This window comes from Agelaius tricolor, unplaced genomic scaffold (assembly GCF_023055355.1).
Source record: "Agelaius tricolor isolate 1412-34295 unplaced genomic scaffold, bAgeTri1.0.p SCAF_31, whole genome shotgun sequence".
NCBI classification, from domain to species: Eukaryota; Metazoa; Chordata; class Aves; order Passeriformes; family Icteridae; genus Agelaius; species Agelaius tricolor.
Window position 1 is genome coordinate 3,104,451 of NW_027269291.1, and position 15,133 is coordinate 3,119,583.

Consider the following 15,133-nt stretch of genomic DNA (forward strand, 5'->3'; position numbering starts at 1 on the left):
CCCTTCCCTCCTCCCGAGCACCGGGAATCACCGCCGTCCATCCCCCGGGAGCCCCCCGTTCCTCCTTCCCATCCTGGGACCGGCGGGTGCCCCCTCCTCACTTCCAGGGGGGCTCCGACCCCACTTTCTACCCCCCCGGAGCAGCAGGAACCCCTAACCCTGGACCCCCCCCCCCAGCATTCCCATCCCGGAGCGCCCCGTTCCCGTTCCCCGGGGTGTCCCCCGTCCCGGGGTCCCGCTGCGATCCCGGGGGACGGGGGTCGCCTGAATGGAGGGGGGGAGGACCCGACCTCCATCCCTGTCCCCTCACCTGGGGCTGGGACTGTCACCCATGAGGGGGAGGGGGACAGAAATGCCACTCGTGGGTTTGGGGGGGTCAGTCCCAGGGGTGGGGGACAGAGCTGGCACCGGGAATGGTGCGGGGGGCTGGAGGCTGTCCTGGGGGACAGGGACAGTCCAGCAGCATCTGACGGGTCCCCAGTGGGGTTACCAAGAGCTGGCACCTGTCCCCCACCTGTTCCACCTTCACCTGCTGCCCTGGGCACACAGGGAATTGGCATGGGGGGGTCCTCCACAGGTGGGGACCCCCACACATAGGGGTGACCCCATCCGAACCCCCCGGCCGGGCAGAGCCAGGAGCAGGTGGGATGGGGACCAGGATACCCCCACATGGGGCAGGTTCTGCCCCCCATGTACCCTTGGTCACCCCAGTCTGTGCTTCCACATGTGCTACCGAGGCTGCCCTGAGGGAGGAGCCCCAAAAGAGGGGACTCTCGGTGTTGGGGTCTCGCCTGCCATGGGGACAGGAATGGGGATCCAGCACATCACTGTCACCTCAGGCCAGGCCGCTGCCGGGGGTCCCGCATGGCCGGGACCACTCAGTTCCTCAAGCCACGCTGCCCCCGGACCCTCAACTGACCCCGAGCCCCGCAGGACACCGGAGGGTCCCCGGAGGGTCCCCGCAGGACACCGGAGGGTCCCCGGAGGGTCCCCACAGCGCCCGGGATCCCCGGGCCCCATGGGGGGATATATCCCATGAGCCTCTGCAGAGCGAACATGGGGGGATATATCCCATGAGCCTCTGCAGAGCGTACTCGGGGGGATATATCCCATGATCCTCCCGCGGCCGGCGGGGGCGGTATATCCCATAGTGCCCCGCGCCGCCCCATCTCCGGGGCGGGCCGGAAGCGGCCGGGCCGGGCGGCGATGGCGGCGCGGGCCGCGCAGCTGCTGCTGCTGCTTCTCATGGCGGCAGCAGCACCGGGCCCGGCCCAGGGCTCGCAGGGGGACCGGGAACCGCTGTACCGGGAGTGCCTGAGCCGCTGCGAGCGGCAGAACTGCTCGGGAGCGGCACTGCGGCACTTCCGCGCCCGGCAGCCGCTCTACATGGGCCTGACAGGTACCGCCCCCTGCTCCTATTGGTTGACCGATCCAGAAACCACGCCCCCTCTGGGTAGGCCGCGCCTCTCAGAGCCACGCCCCATTTGAAGCCACGCCCCTTGGCGGAGGGACTGGGAGGGACTGGGGCTGAACTGGGAGGGACTGGGGCTGAACTGGGAAGCGCTGGGTGATGCTGGCGGACACTGGGGCTGTGTTAAGGGTCCCTTATCCTGTACTGGTTGTCACTGGGTCGTGCTGGTGCATACTGGGCTGGTTTTGGTCTATACTGGGAGGTGCTGGGCTATGAAATAGGGACACTGGGCCATACTGGGGGGACACTGGGCCATACTGGGGAGTCACTGGTGCACGCTGCTGGTCACCATGGCGACAGCTGCGTGTGCTCCCAGATTGTTCAGTGATGCTGGGGGTGCCAGGGGGGTGAACCCCACCCACTCCCTGTGCCCTGCGCTGGGCTGGGGCGCTCTGGTGGTGCACTGGTGCATACTGGGAGGCACTGGTGCATACTGGTGTGCCCCCCACAGGCTGGACGTGCCGGGATGAGTGCCAGTACGAGTGCATGTGGCTGACGGTGCGGCTGTACCAGCAGGGTGGGCACCGCGTGCCCCAGTTCCACGGCAAGGTCAGCGCGGCTCTGGGGGGGGGCTGGGGGGCACCCGGGGGTCCCCCCGTGCCCGCTGACCCCCCGGGCCCCCCCAGTGGCCCTTCTCGCGGTTCCTGTTCGTGCAGGAGCCGGCCTCGGCCTTGGCCTCGCTGCTGAACGGCCTGGCCAGCCTGGTGATGCTGCTGCGGTACCGCGCGGCCGTGCCCCGCGCCGCCCCCACCTACCCCACGTGCACCGCCTTCGCCTGGGTGAGCCCTGCTGCCCGCTGGCCTCCTTTGCCCTCCCTTTGCCCATCATTTCCCTCCCCTTTCCCATCCTTTTCCCTTTTTTCCCCTCCCTTTTTTCCCCTCCCTTTTTTCCCTCCCTTTTCCCCCTCCCTTTTCCATCCTTTCCCTCTCTTTTCCATTCTTTTCCATCCTTTTCCCAGCCTTTCCCATAATTTCCCCTCCCTTTTTCCCATCCCTTTTCCCCTCCCCTTTCCCTCCCCTTTCCCTCCCCTTTCTCTCCCTTTTCCCTCCCTTTTTCCCTCCCTTTTTCCCATCCTTTTCCATCCTTTTCCATTTTCCCCTTCCCTTTTCCTCCTTCTTCTTTCCTTTTCCTTCTTTCCCTTTTCCCCTTTTTCCCCTTTTCCCTTTCCCCCCTTTCCCTTTCCCCCCTGTTCCCCTTTTTCTTCCCCCCTTTCCCTTTTTTTTCCCCTTTCCCTTTTTCCCCTTTCCCTTTTCCTCCTCCCCAAATCCCCCTCCCCATCTCCCCCTGACCCCACCCAGCCCCATCTCTTCCACCCCCCCACCCCATTCCCATCCCCCTCATCCCCCATTTGAGGGGGTCCTGACCCGGGGGGGACCCTGCCCCACATCCTCCCACCCCATAAATCCCAAATTTTCCCCTTTTCCAGGTCTCCTTAAACGCCTGGTTCTGGTCCACCGTGTTCCACACCAGGGACACGGCGCTGACAGAGGTGAGGCAGTGCCACCCCCAGGGTGTCCCCAACCCCCAGGGTGACACCCCCAGAGTGTCCCCAAGCCCCTGGGGGTCCTGTTCTAGGCCCCCTCCCCAATTTCCCCATCCCAAATCCCACAGAAACTGGATTATTTCTGTGCTTCGGCCGTCATCCTGCACTCCGTGTACCTGTGCTGCGTCAGGTGGGCACTGGGCAAACTGGGACAAACTGGGGGGCACTGGGGAGGACTGGGGGGCACTGGGGACAGACTGGGAGGTGCTGGGGTTGGACTGGGGAGCACTGGGGAGCAATGGGGTTGGACTGGGGGACACTGGGGATGGACTGGGTGGCACTGGGGCAAACTGGGACAAACTGGGGGGGACTGGGGGGCACTGGGGAGCAATGGGGATGGACTGGGGGGCACTGGGGTGAACTGGGGGGCACTGGGGATGGACTGGGGTGAACTGGGGGGCACTAGGGTTGGACTGGGGGGCACTGGGGAGCAATGGGGATGGACTGGGGGGCACTGGGGATGGACTGGGGCAAATTGGGGGCAGACTGGGGGGCACTGGGGCGAACTGGGGGGCACTGGGGCAAACTGGGAGGCACTGGGCTATACTGGGGAAGGTGCTGGCCTCTCTTGGGCCAGTTTGGGCATCGCTGGAGCACCTGGGAGGACCCTGGGCCATACTGGGAGGACCCTGGGCCGTACTGGGAGGACCCTGACCATCCCCCTTGCCCACAGGACGCTGGGGCTGCAGCGCCCAGCCTTAATCAGCATCTTCAGAGCCTTCCTCCTCCTCTTCCTCGCCGGCCACATCTCCTACCTGAGCCTCGTGCGCTTCGACTACGGCTACAACCTGGTGGCCAACGCTGCTGCTGGTGGGCTGGGGGCACTGGGAGGGACTGGGATGGACTGGGAGGCACTGGGGGGCACTGGGGCTGTGTCAGGGGTCAGTCTGAGCCCCATTTTCCCAGGAATGCTGAGCAGGGGTTTGGGTATCCCCATGTCCCTGGGCTCCCCATTTTCGTGGAGTTCTGCCCAGGGGTTTGGGCACCCCCTGTCCCTGTGTTCTCCTGTTTCCCCAGGAATGCTGACCACACTTTGGGCAGCCCCTGTGCCTGTGTTCTTCTCTTTTCCCAGGAATTCTAACTGGGGTTTGGGCACCCCCCTCTCCCACATCCCCCTCGTGGTTTTCCCAGGAATTCTTTCAGAGTTTGGGCACCCCACAATCCCTGATCCCCAGTGTTTCTCCAGGAATTCTTTCAGAGTTTGGGCACCCATCTCTCCCTGATCCCCTCGTTGTTTCCCCAGGAATTCTGACCGGGGTTTGGACACCCCCTGTCCCTGTGTTTTCCTCTTTTCCCAGGAATGCTGACCACACTTTGGGCACCCCCCTGTCTTTGATCCCCACTGTTTTCCCTGGAATTCTTTCAGAGTTTGAGCCTGTTCCCCCCTGTTTCCTCAGGAATTCTGACAGACTTTGGACACCCCCTCTCCCTGATCCCCCCCTCACTGTTTTCCCAGGAATGCTGAGAGAGTTTGAGCACCCATCTCTCCCTGATCCCCCTCGCTGTTTCCCCAGGAATTCTGACTGGGGTGTGGGAACCCCCCTGTCCCTGATCCTCCCTATTTCCCCAGGAATTCTGACTGGGGTTTTGTCCTTGTGTCTTCCTGTTTCCCCAGGAATTCTGACCGAGTTTGAGCACCTCCCTGTCCCTGATCCTCCCTGTTTCCCCAGGAATTCTGACTGGAGTTTGGGCACCCCCCTGTCCCTGATCCTCACTCTGTTTCCCCAGGAATTCTGACTGGGATTTTGTCCTTGTGTTTTCCTGTTTCCCCAGGAATTCTGACTGGAGTTTGGGCACCCCCCTGTCCCTGATCCTCCCTGTTTCCCCAGGAATTCTGACAGGCTTTGAGCACCCTCCTCTTCCTGATCCTCACTCTGTTTCCCCAGGAATTCTGACAGGCTTTGGGCACCCTCCTCTTCCTGATCCTCACTCTGTTTCCCCAGGAATCCTGACTGGGGTTTGGCACCCGCCTGTCCCTGATCCCCACTATTTCTCCAGCAATTCTTTCAGAGTTTGGACACCCCCTCTCCCCTCTCTATTCCCCAGCAACTCTCCCGGTGTTTTGCCCACCCCCGGAGCTCTCAGTGCCGCTGTTTTCCCGCTGTTTTCCCGCTGTTTTCCCGCTGTTTTCCCGCTGTTTTCCCGCTGTTTTCCCGCTGTTTTCCCGTGTCCCGGGCACGCTGACGCTGTTTTCGCTGTCGCAGGGATGCTGACGGTGGCGTGGTGGCTGCGCTGGTGCCTGCGGCAGGGCCGGCGGCTCCCGCACGTGTGGAAATGCGCGGCCGCGGTGCTGCTGCTGCAGGCGCTGGCGCTGCTGGAGCTGCTCGATTTCCCCCCCCTGCTCTGGGTGCTGGACGCCCACGCGCTCTGGCACATCGGGACCATCCCCCTCAACGTGCTCTTCTACAGGTCTGTGACACATCCTCTAATGCCATTTAAAATAAAATTTAAAATACAGGTCAGTGCCCCCCCCCCCCACTTAAAATAAAATCTAAATATAAATAAATTAAATTAAATTAAATATAAAATTAAAATAATTAAAATTAAATGAGTACTATAAAATTCAAATTAATAAAATTAAAAATGAAATAAAAATAAGGTAAAATTAAATTAAAAATTAAATAAAAAATTAAATAAAATTTAAAATACATGTCAGTGACCGCCCCATCCCCACTTAAAATAAAATATAAATATAAATAAAGTAAATAAAACATAAAATTTAAAATTAATAAAATTAAATTTATACTATAAAATTGAAATTAATAAAATTAAATAAAATTAAAAATATAATAAAAATTAAATAAAAAATTAAATAAAATTAAAAATACACATCAGTGGCCACCCATCCCATTTAAATAAAATTAAAAATACAGGTCAGTGACCCGCCCCCACTTAAAATAAAATATAAATAAAATATAAATATAAATAAATTAAGTAAAATATAAAATTTAAAATTAATACAATTAAATTAACACTATAAAATTAAAATTAATAAAATTAAGTAAAATTTAAAATAAAATTAAAAATACAGGTCAGTGACCCCCCCCTCCCCATTTAAAATAAATTAAATAAAATATCAAATTAAAATTAATAAAATTAAATTAATAAAAATTAAAATAAATAAATTTAAATTTATAATAAAATTATTAAAATTAAAAATAAAATTAAAATTAAATGAAATTAAGTTTAAAAATTAAATAAAATTAAAAATACAGGTCAGTGACCTCCCTTCCCCATTTAAAATAAAACTAAAAATACAGGTCAGTTACCCCCCAATCCTATCTAAAATAAAATTAAAAATAGGGGTGAGGGGCTCCCCAGGGAGGTGCAGGGGTGCAGAGCTTCCCCCCGGGGTTTGGGTGGGCTCTGCTGTGGTCTGGGGGTGTTGGGGGATCCCACTTGGAACTGGGATGCTCAGGGCCCACTGTGGCCTGTGGGGTTCTCAGTGTCCCCCTCTTAATTGAGGTGCTCAGATCTGTGGGGTTCTCAAGAGTATCCCCCTCTTGAAATTGGGGTGTTTAGATTTGTGGGGTTCTCAGGGTCCCCCTCTTAGTTGGGGTGCTCATATCTGTGGGATTCTGAGCCTCCCCCTCTTGAAATTTGGGGGCTCAGCACCCCCTCAGTTTCCCATGGGGTGCTGCAAGTCCCAAACTGAGGTGTTGGGGACCCCACTGTGGGTGCTGCGAGTCCTCCCTGTTGAAATTGGGGTGCTCAGCACCCCCTCAGTTTCCCATGGGATGTTCTTGGTCCCTGTGCCATGCCCAGACCCCCCCCTCCCCACCTTGAAATGGGGGTGCTGGAGGGACCCCAGGCTTGCTGTGCTCAATGTTGGGGTTCAAGGCCCCCCCCTGAACCCCTCCCTTGTCCCCCCAGTTTCCTGATGGACGACAGCCTCTACCTCCTGAAGGCCAACTCCGACCTCTTCAAAGTGGACTAGAGCTGCTGGGGGGGGTGGGCAGAGCCCCCCGTGCCCCCCCAGGGCTGTGCCCTGCCCTGTGCCAAGCAACCTCCCAGCCCCCCCTGGCCACGGCCTCCTGCCCCCCCCAGTTGCCTTCTGAGGTTTGTTTTACACCCCCAGACCCCCCGTGCCCCCCAGCTGGGCACAGAGGGGTCCAGGACAGCTGAGCCCCCCCCCAAAACCCTCCCCATGCTGAGCTGGGGACCCCCCCCATGAGGTGACGGTGGGTGATGGGGGACATGTGGGTGATTTGGGGGGGTCTGTGTGCATGGGGGGGCTCTGGCAGGGGTGGGGGGCGTTGTGTGGGTGCCTTGGGGCTGGGGGTGCCCCCTCCCAGCCCAGAGGGGCTGTGCCCCCCCCATTGCCCCCTCCCTGGGTGTGTTGTGGGATGTGAATAAAGCTGAGTTTGATCTGTGAGCTGCTGGCTTCGTGTCCCCTGCCCCAAGGGCACCCCGTGCCCCCCAGCCCCTGGGTTTGTCCCCCAGCCCCCAGTGTACCCCATTCCCTTCTGCTGTCACCCACAGTGCACCCCTTACCCCCCTGCCTCGCTCTGTCCCACCCCGCGTGCCCCAAAATTCCCTCCAGCTGTCCCCAACACCCTAAGTGTTCCCAAACCCCCTCAGCACACCCCACATCCCCCCATACCTGCCCTGCCCTGCACCCCCTTTCCCACCCTGTTCTTGCTCTCTGCCCCCCATTTGTGCCCCAAATCCCCCTGCTGAGACCCCCCCCCACCCATCCCATCCTCAGCCTTTATTGTCACCGTCCCCTGCCCTTTACTGTCACCATCCTGTGCCACAACCTGTGCCCTAATTGTCACCATCCTGTGCCACAACCTGTGCCCTTATTGTCACCATCCCCTGCCCTTTATTGTCACCATCCCCTGCCCTTTACTGTCACCACCATCCTGTGCCACCTCAGCCTTTACTGTCACCATCCTGTGCCACAACCTGTGCCCTTATTGTCACCATCCCCTGCCCTTTACTGTCACCATCCTGTGCCACCTCAGCCTTTATCGTCACCATCCTGTGCCACAACCTGTGCCCTTATTGTCACCATCTTTTGCCCTTTATTGTCACCATCCTGTGCCACAACCTCAGCCTTCATTGTCACCATCCTGTGCCACAACCTCAGCCTTCATTGTCACCAACCTGTGCCACAACCTCAGCCTTTATTGTCGCCATCCAGCCGGCGCTGCCTCCATCCCACCCCTCCCTTGGCTCTCCCGGGCAGGGTGACATTTCCCCACCATTTCCCGGCCATTTCCCGGGACTCCCCCTCACATTTCCAGCGGTTTTTGCGCGTGGGCGAAGAACACCCCATCCACATCATCCACGCCGGTGCGGAGCGCGGGGGGCATCGCGTAACAGCGCAGCTCCCGCAGCGCGAACCCCGCGGCCGCCAGCGCCTCCCGCACATCCGATTCCTGCAGCGGCACCACGGGCAGCCGAGCGGGACCCGCCAGGTAGAAGGACTCGCCCAGAGCCCCCAGCAGCACCGCGTGTCCCCCCGGGCGCAGCAGGGTCCCCACGTGGCTCAGAGCCCGCACGAAGGAGGCGCGGTCGGGGCTCACGGCCTCCAGGCAGAAGGCGGAGAGCAGCGCATCGGCCCGGGGGCGCAGCGGGGCCCCCAGAGGCTCCGGGCGGTGAACGTCGATGGGGAGGATCCGGCGGAGGCGCTGGCGGAGACGGCGCTGCTTGTCCTGCCACGGCTCCCTGGGGAGAGGGGGAATGAGGGAATAAGGGAATAAGGGATGTGGGATGGGGATGGGGGGTGTGGGGAGGGGATTGACCCCGAAAAACGCGGGGATGGGGGGGTGGGATCGATCCACACAGGGTTGTGGGGATGGGGTCAATGAAGAACAAACGGGGATGTGGGGGGATCAATGTAGCATCCATGGGGATGGGGTCAATCCAGCTTCCATGGGAATGTGGGGATGGGGTCAATGCAGTGTCCATGGGGATGTGGGGAGAGGATTGACCCAGAAAATGTGGGGGTGGGGGGGTGGGATCGATCCAGACAGGGATGTGGGGATGGGGTTGGTCCCATGGGGATGTGGGGATGGGATCATGGGATCAATCCAGCATTCACAGGGATATGGGGATGGGGTCAATCCATTATCAATGGGGATGTGGGGATGGGGTTGATCCAGTGTCCACGGGGATGTGGGGATGGAATCAATCCAGTGTCTATGGGGATATGGGGATGGGGTCAATCCATTATCAATGGGGATGTGGGGATGGGGTCAATCCAGTATCAATGGAGATGTGGGGATGGACTCAATCCAGTGTCCACAGGGACGTGGGAATGGGATCAATTCAGTATCTACAGGGATAAGGGGATGGGATCAACCTGGCACCCAGGGGAGTGTGGGGATGGGATCGATTTGGCACACACAGATCCCTGTAGGGATGGGAAGAACCCAGCACACGGAGGGATGTGGGGATGGGATCAATGCAGCAGACAAAGGGAGGTTAGGAGAGAATTCTGCAGGGATATGAGGTGGGATTGTGCAGGGAAGCAGGGATTGGGTGGGCATTGGCCTGGGACACACAGAGAGGTGGGGATGGGATCAATCCAGCACACACAGGGGTGTGGGGACAGGATCCTGCAGGGATGTGGGGTGGGATGCCCATTCCAGAACCCACAGGGACCCAGGGGCAGGATTGCAGCAGGACAAACCCAACACACACAGGGACAAAGGGACAGCATCTCCTGGGGATCAACCCAGCAGCTGCAGGGATGTGGGGAAATGGGATCCAGGAGGGATTGACCCAAGAGCCACAGGGATTTGGGAGCAGGATCAAGTGGGCACCCACAAGGACAGGCTCCTGTGGGGATCAACCCTTCACCCACAGGCTCAGAGAGAGGATCCCATGGATATCTGAGGCTGGGATCCTGCAGAGACAGGGGCTGTGAACCCATGGGATTTGGGAACACCGTCTGTGAGGATGTGGGGCCGTGATGCCACGGGATTTTGGCGACAGGGTCCTATAGGGATCCCCTCAGCATCTGTGGCAAAACGTGGCTGTGATCCCACAGGATCTACAGGGATCTGTGAGGACCTGGATCTGTGATCCCGTGGATTTTGGGGACACAATCCAGCAGGGACCCCCCCAGCACCCCCTTCCCGTGCCCCCCCGGCCCCCCTACCCGCGCCCCTCGATCTTGCAGACGTGCTGGATGAACGGGCTCCAGTCGAAGGCTCCGGGCTCCCCCCGCGCCCACCGGCCGAGCTCCTCCCGGTTCACCGCCAGGAAATCGGTGGCCACGATCTCCTCGAAGTGGTCGCAGGCACTCAGCAGTTGGTAGATGGTGGGGCCCGAGCCCACATCGATCAACGTCCGCCCTCGGATCTCACCTGGGAGGGGACAGGACATGTCTGGGAAGGACCGCCACAACAACCGGGAAAACCAGGCAGGAGCAGAGGATGCTCCGTGCCTCAGTTTCCCCGCCTCACTGAGGGTCCCCGGGAAAACCAGGCAGGAGCAGAGGAGCTGCCCCTGCGTGCTCCGTGCCTCAGTTTCCCCGCCCCGCCGCCTTCCTCTCTCACCGCTGGCGAAGGTCTCGGCCAGGCATCGCAGCTTCCAGGGCACCACGAACTCCTCGGAGGAGAAGTCGGCTCGGGGGGGGAGGTAATTGTTGCGCAGGTACGCGCGGGGGTCGAAGTGCTCGTAGCCCTCTCGGAGCGCGGCCGGGCTGCTCATGGCGAGGGGCTGCGGCTCCGGCCCCGCCGCCGCCGCTTTTTATCCTTGGCCGGCCCGGGAGGGGCCACGAGGAGCCGAGACAGCCCCATCCATCCACCCTGCATCCCTCCACCCATCCATCATCCACCCTGCATCCCTCCATCCGTCATCCAGCCCTCCTAACCCGGTTAGCGCCAGTGCCCCCGGGCCGCGGCCGGAGCCGATAACGGAGCTGATAACGGATCCGCCGCTCTTCCCGGGCTCTGGGAATCCAGGAATGCTGTCCCTGCGCCGGGGAGAGTCTGTCCCCACAGCCCGAGATGTGGCTGTGACCCCCCTGTGCTGCCCCAGCTCGTGGGGGTCCCGTGGGATGAGGATGGAGAGGGATTGGGATGAAGATGGAGGGGAATTGGGATAAGGATGAGGATGAAGAGGGTGGGAAAGGAGTGAGGATGGATAGGGATGAGGATGGAGGGGAATTGGGATAGGGATGAAGATGAAGAGGGTGGAAGAGGGGTGAGGATGAAGAGGGTGGGATAGGGATGAGGATGGAGGGGGATTGGGAGAGGGACAAAAATGAGATGGGGATAGGAGGGAACAGGAATGGTGTGAAATGGGGGTGGGAAAGGACTGGAATGGGATGGGGATGGAAAAATGTGGAGGGATTGGGGTGGATTGGGATGGGGAGGGGAATGGGAAGGGATTAGAATGAGGGGAGAATTGGGATTGGGATGGGGATGGAAAGGGAATGGAATGGTGTGGAATTGGGTTGGGAAAGGACTGGAATGAGATTGGCATGGAAATGTGGAGGGATTGGGGTGGATTGGGATGGGGAGGAGAATGGGAAGGGATTAGAATGAGGGGACGATTGGGATTGGGAAGGGGATTTGGATGGAAAGGCATTGGAATGATGTGGGGGTTGGGATGGGGCCCATCTGAGCTCTCCATCGCCCGTGCTGGACTCAGCCCAGCTCTGGCAGGAGCCGGTGCCACCTCTGCCAGCTCCCAGCGCTCCCAGTGCTCCCAGTGCTCCCAGGGCTCCCAGTGCTCCCAGAGCTCCCAGTGCTCCCAGTGCTCCCAGTGCTCCCAGGGCTCCCAGTGCTCCCAGTGCTCCCAGGGCTCCCAGAGCTCCCAGTGCTCCCAGTGCTCCCAGGGCTCCCAGAGCTCCCAGTGCTCCCAGTGCTCCCAGTGCTCCCAGTGCTCCCAGGGCTCCCAGCGCTCCCAGTGCTCCCAGCGCTCCCAGGGTTCCCAGCGCTCCCAGCGCTCCCAGCACCCCGGGCTAACGAGCAGGGTGGTTCCCACATTTGTGGCTGGGGGCGTTGTAAGACCCCAAACCCTTCCCGTGCCCGATCTGCGGGGGTGAGGGTGCAGGGCCAGGAGGAAGGAGCGGGACGGGGTCGGGGGAGGGGACAGGGAGGGGACAGGGCCTGGCGGGGGCCCAGGGACAGCGGGATCCGGACTGGGAACAGCTAATCTGGGCACTGCAGAACCTGGCACCGGGTGGGCGATGCGGGGGGGGGGGGGGGGGGTTATATAACCACAGCCCCCCCCACCCAGACCCCCCCAGTCCCATAAGACACCGGGTCCCTCCCGCTGCCGTGCCTCAGTTTCCCCGTGTGCCACACACGGCCCCCCCACCTTAAATCTTGCCCCCCACCCTTGTACCCCCCCAGAAAAGACTCTGCCGTGCCAAGGTAGAGTTTTTGTGGGTTCTTTGTGCGGTTTTATTGCCGTACAAAGAGCGCGGTTTGTACAACCCCCCCTCCCCATTCCAGCCCCCCCAGGCTTTCAGCGATCCTCATCCTCCTCCTCTCATTCCCTTCTTCTCGCCAGGGAAACTGAGTCACGCCGGAGCTGCCGGGAGCCCCCCGAAGGGCGGGAGCCCCCGACCCGCGGGGTCCTCATCCCCACCGGGCTCCACCGCGCCCGCAGCGGGGCGGGGTCCCGAGCGATGGGAGCCCACCCCCACCTGCCCCTTCCTTCTCCTGCTGCCTTTTCGGGGGGCGGCTGAGCTGACCCAGAGGGTCCCCCCAGCCCCCCCCAACATCACCCTCCTGCCCCCCCCCCCGCACCCCGACCTCCCCCGGCAACTCAGCCCCGCTGGGCTTCGTGCGAGAGGGAGCGGGAGAGGGTGCGGGGAACGCCGCCCTTGGCGCCGCGCAGGTCTGAGGGGGCAAAGAGGGGCACGGGGAAGGTGCGGGCGTAGGGCAGGAGGTGCTGGGTCAGGGGCTGCCCCAGGACCCCCACCCTGAGCAGCCCCCAGGGCGAGCGCTGCTCCAGCACCCGCACGGCCCCGCGCTGCTCCAGCGACTCCCGGCGCTGCGTGTCCGCCTCCCGCCGGCACCACCTGGGCACGGACAGAGCCTCACTGGGTCAGGGTCCTCAGGGTCCTGCTCTGCGCCCTCGGGGTCACCGCGCCCCGACAGGACCCCCGGAGACCCCCGTGTGCCGCCCCACTCTATGGGAGAATCCCCCATGTCCCAGCTCAGCCCCATAGGAACACCTGGAGACCCCCACGGGAACACCTGGAGACCCCCGTGTGCCGCCCCACTCTATGGGAGAATCCCCCATGTCCCATATCCCAGCTCAGCCCCATAAGAACCCCCGGAGATGCCCATAGGAACCCCTGGAGACCCCCATGTTCTTCTGGCCCCTTGTGGAATCCCGGCCTCCCCCCCAGTCCCTCTTGGATACCGCCCACCACCTCCCCCCGGAGCTTCCCTGACCCCCCAGGGACCTCCAGAAACCCCCAAACCCCCTGGGAACCTCCTAATTTGGGACACAAGACCCCATGGGAACTCTTGGGCTGCTCAAAACCCCATTGGAGTCTCCTACACCCCCAAACCCCCATGGAAACCCCCAACCCATCCCACAAACCCATGGAAACTCTGTATTTTGGGAGCCCCTCAAAACCCTATGGAGACCCCACATTTTGAGCCACTTGGAGCCCACCACAACCCCATGGAAACCCCACATTTCAGAACCCCACAACCCAAATGTTCACAAAAAAACCCCCAAATCCTCCAGCACCCGGTGCCCCCTGTGCCCCCAGCACCCCCTGGCACCCCTGGCACCATTGGGTCTGCCCAAGTTTGGGACTCTTGGGCCGCCCAAACCCCCATATTTTGGGACTCTCGGAGCCCCTCGAGACCCCACAATTTTGGAACCACCCCACAAACCCATGGAAACCCCACATTTCAGAACCCCACAACCCAAATCTTCACAAAAAACCCCCCAAATCCTCCAGCACCCGATGCCCCCCATAACCCTGGCACCCCCTGGGACCCCCTGACACCCCCTAGGACACTTGGGCTACCCAAACCCCCATATTTTGAGACCCTTGGAGCCCCTCAAACCCCTCTGGAGGCCCCACAATTTTGGAAGCACCCTACAACCCCATGGAAACCCCACACTCCAGAACCCCACAACCCAAATCCCCACAACAGAACCCCCCAAATCCTCCAGCACCCGATGCCCCCCATACCCCTGGCACCCCCTGGCACCCCCCTGGCCGTGCCCCTCACCCCTCCTCGGGTCGGGAGCTGAGCTCCAGGTCCAGCCACTCGGCACTGAAGGTTTCCCTCCTGCCCACGTCCTCCTCCTGCAGGCGGCAGCCCAGGCGGGCCGAGAGCGGCGCCCTGGATCCCTCAAGGCCCACCATGGCTCCTTTTCCCCCCTCCCCCTGTGCCCCTTCTGCTTTTATGGCCCCGCCGGGGCTATTTTGGGAGGCACCGAGCGCTGCCAAGGAGGGGGGGTGGCACTTCGGACACGTGTGTGGCACCCACGGGGGTGTCCCCTCCCCTTCCCGCATTGGGGACGCGGGGCAGACCCTGCCAGCAACGTGATGGCACCAGCAGGACCCGCCCTGGCACCTGCCCAGGGCACGGCTGGCCTTTCCCTGTCCCCTCTGTGCCACCCACAGCGGCCACAGCGCCCAGCTCGGAGGGACACTGGGGTCCCCTTCGCAGGGACATTGGGGTCCCCTTCAGAGGGGACATTGGGGTCCCCTTCGCAGGGACATTGGGGTGCCCCTCAGAGGGACATTGGGGTCCCCTTCACAGGGACATTGGGGTGCCATTCACAGGGACATTGGGGACAGCCCAGGACAGGGGTTTGGGGCTGTAGGGACTCCCAAATGGGCGTTTGTAGGGCCAGCAGTTGGGTGGCAGTGACCCATGGAGGTGGCCGGTGACAGAGGGGACAGGGCTGGTGACACAGAGGGGACAGGGCTGGTGACACACAGAGGATGTGACGATGGTGACACAGAGGACAGGGCTGGTGACAGCCCCCAGAGCTGCCCCCAAGTGTGGGGGTCCCACCCCAGGGGATGAACGCAGGGCTGGAGGGACACTGGGGACAGACAGACAGACAGAGATGCTCCAGGTGGATGGAGCTGCTGGTGCCACCATGGCTTGGGGACAGTGCCACCCACAGCCAGCGCCCCAAGGAGCCTGGACCCCCCCACCTTTAGCACT

At 60.8% G+C, this 15,133-nt stretch overlaps 3 protein-coding genes across 3 annotated transcripts; 1 reads left to right on the forward strand and 2 right to left on the reverse strand.

The window, feature by feature from the left end:
• Positions 1–1,148: 1,148 nt before the first annotated feature.
• On the forward strand, positions 1,149–7,389 carry PGAP3 (post-GPI attachment to proteins phospholipase 3). The gene is made up of 8 exons (XM_071450609.1): positions 1,149–1,399; positions 1,923–2,020; positions 2,098–2,250; positions 2,898–2,960; positions 3,083–3,144; positions 3,688–3,824; positions 5,219–5,423; positions 6,888–7,389. The coding sequence occupies exons 1-8, from the start codon at positions 1,207–1,209 to the stop codon at positions 6,949–6,951; spliced, it is 975 nt and encodes a 324-aa protein (XP_071306710.1). The 5' UTR covers positions 1,149–1,206; the 3' UTR covers positions 6,952–7,389.
• Positions 7,390–8,140: 751 nt separating this feature from the next.
• On the reverse strand, positions 8,141–12,025 carry PNMT (phenylethanolamine N-methyltransferase). The gene is made up of 3 exons (XM_071450889.1): positions 10,526–12,025; positions 10,126–10,333; positions 8,141–8,687 (listed from the first exon to the last, which is right to left on the reverse strand). Exons 1-3 carry the CDS (start codon positions 10,677–10,679, stop codon positions 8,252–8,254), a joined length of 798 nt encoding a protein of 265 aa, XP_071306990.1. The 5' UTR covers positions 10,680–12,025; the 3' UTR covers positions 8,141–8,251.
• A 408-nt stretch (positions 12,026–12,433) lies between these two features.
• On the reverse strand, positions 12,434–15,133 carry TCAP (titin-cap). Its single transcript, XM_071450737.1, has 2 exons — positions 14,183–15,133; positions 12,434–13,005 (listed from the first exon to the last, which is right to left on the reverse strand). Exons 1-2 carry the CDS (start codon positions 14,467–14,469, stop codon positions 12,750–12,752), a joined length of 543 nt encoding a protein of 180 aa, XP_071306838.1. The 5' UTR covers positions 14,470–15,133; the 3' UTR covers positions 12,434–12,749.